Source organism: Aptenodytes forsteri, unplaced genomic scaffold (assembly GCF_000699145.1).
Source record: "Aptenodytes forsteri isolate BGI_AS27 unplaced genomic scaffold, ASM69914v1 Scaffold66, whole genome shotgun sequence".
Classification (NCBI taxonomy): Eukaryota; Metazoa; Chordata; class Aves; order Sphenisciformes; family Spheniscidae; genus Aptenodytes; species Aptenodytes forsteri.
This window is the reverse complement of record NW_008795131.1, coordinates 5,435,633-5,443,227: the sequence shown is the minus strand read 5'-3', so window position 1 is coordinate 5,443,227 and position 7,595 is coordinate 5,435,633. Positions and strand designations below refer to the sequence as shown.

The window sequence follows — 7,595 nt, the reverse complement described above, 5'->3', positions numbered from 1 at the left end:
TTCCAACCCCCAAATTTTTCCCCCCCCCCCCCCCCGATTCTCTCCCCCATCCAACTCGGGGGGAGTGAGCGAACAGCTGTGTGGTATTTAGCTGCCTGCCAAGTTAAACCACAACATCCCCCCGTTTCAATTCACATCAATCAAAGCAATCAAAAATAACTGCACTCAAATCCATAGAAGAGCACTATTGTAATAAAAAAAAACCCCAAAACCAAACCAACTAAACACAAAAACAAAACTAAACAAAACAAGTCGTACCACATCTTCCTCCACTCCCATAGTCAAAGGGAAACTTTCCCATTACAGTGGGGAAAAAAACGACATACCTGGTGTAGGAGTATTTGTTGTTGCTTCTATTATAAAGCAGCTTAACAACGGGCTATTGGGAGAGAAAGAAAAAAGCTGAAAACGTAAGTTCTGTGTTTGAATACATTTAGCAAAAATTCAGTTTCTCACTGGATAGTTGTGAAAAAACAGTTACTTTCATTGATGATTCTATCAGTCTCTCTTCTTCTTTTGGAGATGTGATAATAGGGATGCTACAGACAGGTTCATACAAGTCTTTCTTGTCCTGTTTTAAAGAAAGAAGAGAGAGAAGAAAAAAACTCAAGAGAGGGAAATGCTAAAGCTAACATCTGCTGCTGCTGTCTTCTCCAATCCCTCCAGCCATGTTCCCAAATCCTGTGATGCAAAGGAAAAGCTGTGTTGCTGTAGCAACCACACAGCGTTACCTTGATCTGCAACCCAGAAATAGAGCGGAGAGATTTCTTATCCCCAGAAGGCAGCAGTAATTGAAATATTGGGATGCAGGTGGATGCCCTTCTTGAGCTCAGAGTCCTTGCTATAGCTAAGTCATATTTGGTTTAAGTGGGTTTATTATTCTATCCTTTTTTGAAGAAAAGGATAGTAAGAGTTTGCACTAGTTTTAATCAACTCAAAACACTGCAGTATATAAGAATATCAGCCACTACAAACTGAACATTTGGCAAGAACAGCGTGTCACCGAAACAGACTTCAGCCCCTTGTGATACAAAAGCAACAATCAAGAGCATGTAGTACAGTCTGTGACTCCAGATTCCTCATGTAGCAAATTAAGGAAAGCTCAATAGCTAATAGGAAAGCCTTAGAACATTTTGTTTTTAGAAGAAAGGTTTTAAATTCCAAACCAGAAGGAAAATTGTCACTGTGGCTTTGCATTTCTTTCAATGGATACAAGAAGTATATTTAACCTAGTATGCGAGGTATTTATTAATGACTACGTTTTGTCCTGCAAGAAACATTCATTTCACAATCTTAAGACTAATAATAAGTTATAAATACTGCATGTGGGCTAACCTTGTTAAAAAGTTGGCAGAACAAGCTGATTTCTATTGCCCGAACTCATAGGGACTAGTAAAGTGAATAAAGCTACTATGGGCTTACATATTTGCAAAGAGTAGTGGTAAACTGATACAAAGAAAAGTCCTTAAAGTAATCAGTGCTTACCATAGTCTTTTTCTCCATTAAGATTCAACCTTTTAAAAAAAGTTACCATGTTTTCGAAGATTCAAACCCATTCTGCCTATAAATATCACCTAATTAGAAGTGACATAACTTGGGGGAAATTTAGACAAATGCCATAAGGTCTGTTAAAACATGCTCAAAATAATTATGTTTATTCAATCAGTTTCCTTTAAATTTCTGGCTTTTATTACATTTCACACAAGAGGAACTCATTCACTATCTATTTCCTAAATAAAATTAAAAAAATAGAAACAGAAAAGAACCAGTCCCTCTATTTAAATGACAAATTGTGAATACAGTTTCTACTCTATTTATTCTCCTGGCATCCCTGTGAAGTAGAAAAGTGCTACTATCCCCTTTCTGAGGGGGCAGCTGGACAACTGAATGGAAGCACGAAAGGAAATGACACCTCTGAAATGACAGGAACGTGAACCTACATCTTGCACATTCTAGATTCATATAGTCTAACCAGGGGACAATCTTTCTCTTCTTACAAAGAAATAGCTCCCTTGATAATGCAACCACCTCACTAATTGCACTAAATGCCTTCAGAGCACAGGCATCTGTGGCCTGGAAGGCTGCGCCATGATAGCACGTGGGTCTGAAAACATTTCCAGGGAGATCATAAACCAAATTTCGTCTCTTATTCAAAGCATCACAGAACCTCAGGTGTGCATACAGAGCAAGGATAACTATGGCTTTGATAAACGTACTGGATAAGATCTTACAACTTACCTGACTGCTGTGTCATTTTCTTTCCAGGCTGCCTTGTACATCTAAGACTTGACACTATCTCCAAGGCCATGAAATACTCTCTTGAGGTCTCTTAAGTAAATTTTGTAAGCAAAACACCCACAAAAAACTTTACAGGCTACTTCTATTTCTTACCTGCAGGGCTGCTTGGCACATGTCCACTAAGCCCTGAATGAGATAATACTTGGCTTCTGCCATCAACTCTTTGATCTCCTGTCTGTGTTTTGGAAGTGCAATTGTGTCATCTCGGAGATAGTTTAAAATTGTTCCGAAGTGCTTCCCACAACGGTCTATAAGGATCCAGCCTGAAAAATAACCATCACATCATTTCAATCACCTCAACACTAGGGGGCAAGAAAAACCTCCTCAGAGAGGTTAAATAAGCCACAGGTTTCCTGAAACTGCACATGATAACTCTTCCCATTTCATTCAGTAGAAGTCTTTACTGACTTTGAGCAAATTGAATTTGGTTACAGAACAGAAACTGACAGTGGAACGACTCCTTTGGTACCTCCCTTATGTTCTCACTACTTTCCAGCACCCCAAAAGAAAAGCCACAAGCTTAAAATACTTGGCTGCCTATCACAAGGCACTAAAATTGCTGCAGGAACCTGACTGCACTGTATCAATTGATCAGTCAGTGGGCTGCCTGACCAAAATTATTATCTGTGCTTCGTCTTTTCTGTATTAGGTTCTGATTAAAGGAATGGACCTTTCCAACGACTATAGGAAGTCACCAGTTTACATCTATTTAACTGACTGTCCAAGCTATTCAAACCTTAAAAAATAAAAATTAAAAAAAAAAAAAAAAAAAAAAAAGCTTATTGTTAGGTAGGTTTCTTGTTTTATTTAGAGGCTTATCATATTCGCAGCAAAATGGTGGTGTGCTGTATTTGTATGGGAATAAATGTATTAATTGCTGCTACAGTGTAATGCTGGGCAATGAGAAACTTATCACTAAGCCAAAGAAAGACTAGAAGAGAGAATTCACAAATGTTTGCAACAAGTAGATGTGGGATAAGTTCTGTGGCCTAACGAGAAGGATTTGGCAGTTTTCCAACCACATCTTCCGCTGTTGTTCGGCGTTAAAGAGGGAGAAGTGTTCCAAAGATGCTAAAAGGTAGACTAGCCCAGAAAACCCAGTATGGGAAAAAGGCTGTTCTAGTCTCCAAATAGGAGCAAACAACAGGACAGAGACAGATCAGGAGGGAGTGGAGAGGGGATGCAGCACAGGAACAGTAGCAGACAGACAGTTCTTGCAATTTTAAAACATCCCTGAAGTCACATTCACTAGGAAACAGGATGTCTGACTTGCTGGCAAACAATAGCAATGTAGGACACACACAGGCAGAGGACTTAATACAATGCCAAACCCTGTTCCATAATGTGGAAGGCAGGCAAAAAAGGGTTATTTTGGGACCTAGGTACAGAAAACGACATAGGAAAGTAGACTAAACCACTGCTAGATTCTCCAGCTGCAGCTATTGGAACATGAACCTTGTCCTCCATTCAGGCTGAGGCTCTTATACAAAACTGCTGGACTAAATGGATTTAGTTGTATGTAACACTCAACAAAACCCAGCCTACTTGAGTGGAACTTGGTTTAAATGATATGCAAAATCCATAAGGAGTTGTTTCAGCTTAAGTAAACACACTGTTGTGCACCAAGTTTAAACTGATGTAATCTGGGCACGCAGAAGAACTTTTGCATACGAGTGTTCAGAAACACCAAGAGGTTAAATACTCGCCAGCCTCTCTCAGCCTCTTCTCCACAGTGTGCCACAACCCTCATTCCTAAGGTATCATTTTGCCCTGGACTACTAAAGAGAGGAAAATGAAAGCACTCGTAGCCATTGCTGATATTGGTGGTCTTACTTGTTCTATTCTCTGTAATTTATTATGGATTTTTATAATGCCAATATTCAGCGTCCAGCAGGAGGTGACATACTCCTTGACTGACGGCTAAATACTGTCACAGCATCATAAGCCACAAGTGGAATATGCTACTGAGAGGAGGAAAAAAAAAGAATTTTCAACATAGCAAGCAAGGCTATTCTGATTTTTAAAGATGAAAACTGAATATCCCTCCCCACACACGCATTTCGAATGATGCCACTACATGTCACCGCATAAATGACAACCCACATACTGTCTGTTCAGTCTTCAAAACAACATCAACAATCTGCATACCAGCTGTGACTGTAGGAAAGAGAACCAGTCCTTCCGCTAGTTAATTTTAGTAACAAAAGAACACATTTTTATAAAGCACAGAGGATTGTCAGCGCCAATGGGAGTCAGCTGCGTAATGTTCCAAGTTATTTCTGGAATATACCTTCCCCTACATCCTTAACTGAGGGTAGTCTTAAGATATTTAAAAAAACACCAGCAAAACCCAGTTGCTTTAAAAATGCTCAAGAACAAAAGACATTCCCTTACCTTCCTTGTCTGTGAGCACTTCCATTCTGCCGCTGAACATGGCCTTAAGCATTGTGTCGTGCCTGGTCAGTACTTGTACTGTAGTGTAATATAAAGAGCCCCCGACATTTAGTCGCACATACTTGTTACCAAGGCTGCCCCCTTTGAAGCTGCAAGTTTTGGGCTTGGGCCCTGCAGCTGGACAAAGAGTGGTGGTTAGACACGTGTCCCCCGACATCTCCTTCTGTAGGTAGATGACAACCCTGCAGAGCGTGGGCTTGATGGATTCCGCCGTGATTGGTGAAAAGTCACAAGTCACCAGACGAGGACAGCAAGGCAAAAGCAGTCATAACCAATGGACCCTTGAAACAGAAACGTATAAGATCAATACGGAAGCCTGGAATTTCCATTTACAACAAAAACACGAAGCCCACATTAAAGAAGAGATACTTTCAGTGGATTCCTAAGGGCACATCCACACACATTCTGGCAAAACAAGGTTTAGCTGTTTTTCAGACAACTTACACAGCAATATAATGCAGTCAAGTTACAGTTGCGTTACTGTTAGTGCGCACGCTAAACTCTTCCGGACTTCCTGTTATTTCGTCTTCAGCCAACATGACACACCACACAATACTCCAGCTAAACGCTAGCTGGAATTCGGCTCCCTCTCAACTTCCCAAAAGAACACAAGTCTTTTTGTGCGGAGCTGAAACACAACGGAAGAGCTTTCTGCCCTTCCTTCAGCTGGGGTGCGTATCTGCATGTGTGGGGTTTGTTGTTGTTTTGTTTTTTAACTGGAAACATTTACAAATGTCTCTTCAAATGCCTTGACACTGAAATGCTGGACCATAACATTCTATTTTCTGGCAACTCCTTTCATCCAAAACTCTTCTTCCTCCACCCTGGAATGCCAAGCAGTCAATGTAGTTTTAATTAAAAAAAAAAATTAACACCACCACCCCCTGCCAAGTATGCCCGGTCTTTGGAATATTTGTCTCAATTAAAAAGCCAGCTAGACATTCACAGCTTCTTTCTCTCCCCAGTCTCACTACGCTCATCTTTCCATCAACAATAAGCTCAAAATGGACAAGCTAGACATTCACCAGCTTCTTTCTCTCCCCAGTCTCACTACGTTCATCTTTCCATCGACAATAAGCTCAAAATGGAAACAAACAAAGAAAAGCATGAAACTCTAATGGGCCAGATCTGGAGTTCTTTAACCGGAAAAGTACAAATACAAGTTTCTTACCTGTCCTTCTTCTAATAATTATTGTTCTCAAAAAACATTTTGCTGTTGGGTTTTTTTTTGTTGTTTTTTTAAAACTCTTTCAGACTACAAGTATCTTCTCACTTCTCTGTTCTGGGCCTATGGCACATGAGTAACCTTTTATAAATAAATATAACCACCTGCTAATTCTATTGTTATTCTTCCTACACCCTTCTTCCTTCTGACCCCACCTCAGCTTTCAACGTAGAAAAAAGCCCACAGCCATCCATCTGTACAGCAAGTTACGTGGCAGCTACAGCTGGTATCTTGAAATTGCCAGGGATGTGAGTAACTGCTGAACTTAGAGCAACGCCTAAAATACAACGTTACTCTGCGATTCCTAACTCCGTTATTTTAACTAAGCAAACACTACAATGTCTATTAAATAGCAAGCAATGAAAATATTGTGCAGATCATCAAGACACAAACCAATTCTAAGAATTCTAGTGCCAAAAAACCTCAGTTTGTCTACAAACGCTTTAACTGGAACTCCCACTGGCTGCCATCATTCTTTGCTTTCAACCCATCGCCATAAAACCAATAGCACGCTTCAGCCTGCATCTGGGCAAGACAAAGGTTTTTCTGACTACATCACTTGAGTCAAGTAGCCCATGAGCAAATCTAAGTCGAAGGCAGCTGCACGCTACACATGGAATTGGCCAGAGAAGTAATTCCTGACTGGCAAGCAAGCAGCAGCAACCAAAAATTGTGCAGCGTGGTCACGGTGATATATAAGAAGTTCGCTACTCAAACAAAGCAGTTAAGGGTTATAGAGAAATCAACCGGCAATTGTCCAAGCCTTGCGAGTACCACAGTTCCCCCTAACCCGTCGCAGGTGTTTACTGCAATCCATTACGAGTTAGTAAATCAAGAGCAGAAGCAACTGCACCATGTCTCGCAGTTGAGACCTTTGGTAACAGTGGAAATATGCCCTAGGTCTGCACATTTGTCGCTGATGTCCTGCCTTGCTTTAAACCCTCAGCAATGCCTTCTTTAGAACAAAAGCGTGTCTGTAAAGACAGCCAGACTGATTCTGTCACGAGGGAGAAATCCAGACACAAACAGGGCTCTCCAATTTCAACAGCGATCTGTCTGAACGTATCCGTTGGTCAGGTTTTCAGTCAGTTCTACCACTTCAGGCCTTTACTCACTTCTCTGACCAAGCAGATCGAGGGTAAGTACGAGCAGAATCCCCTACGCAGCCAATCCACGTAGGAGTCAGTACTGTTCCTTAACTAACGAGCTAGGAGCCTTTTGCTGTAAACAGTAATGTAACCTTTAATTACCCCCATTAACGCAAGAGAAAATTTTTCTGCGTCCCTTCCTTCCTGCCTTGTGAGGGAGGTGGGAGGAGGACTGCGGAACAATGGCACGACAGCTGGGACACCACCTCAGGAAACGGTCCCTGTTGAGAACTTCCATAAGGAGGAATAACCTTAACGGCTCAAGGGGGGAACCCCAAACGGCCACCCTCCCGCGCAGCATCGCTTCCAAACCGGGCACGCCTCTGGCCTAAATCCTCCAGCCCCTTACCGGTCCACACCAAACGGCCCCCTCGGTCTGTTGGCACCCCCGCGCCCTGCCGTGGCTGTCGCGGCGGGGCAGAGGCGGGACCCCGGCCCCGCCAAGCCAGGGCTGCGCGGGGCCGGCGCTG

General features: G+C 42.0%; 2 protein-coding genes across 2 annotated transcripts in view; one reads left to right on the top strand and one right to left on the bottom strand.

Annotated features, from left to right (window-relative positions):
- TNFAIP1 (TNF alpha induced protein 1) overlaps positions 1–7,545 on the bottom strand; it is a 17,272-nt gene extending 9,727 nt beyond the window's left edge. Inside the window, exons 1-5 of the mRNA XM_009278273.2 lie at positions 7,475–7,545; positions 4,693–5,033; positions 2,392–2,561; positions 482–571; positions 327–379 (exon numbers count right to left, since the gene is read on the bottom strand). Coding sequence (XP_009276548.1) covers positions 327–379; positions 482–571; positions 2,392–2,561; positions 4,693–4,909 — 530 coding nt within the window. The 5' untranslated portion in view covers positions 4,910–5,033; positions 7,475–7,545. The remainder of the gene's footprint in view (positions 1–326; positions 380–481; positions 572–2,391; positions 2,562–4,692; positions 5,034–7,474) is intronic.
- The window catches only part of IFT20 (intraflagellar transport 20), a 4,388-nt gene continuing 3,383 nt past the window's right edge, over positions 6,591–7,595 (top strand). The window contains exon 1 of the mRNA XM_009278361.1: positions 6,591–6,854. Coding sequence (XP_009276636.1) covers positions 6,591–6,854 — 264 coding nt within the window. The remainder of the gene's footprint in view (positions 6,855–7,595) is intronic.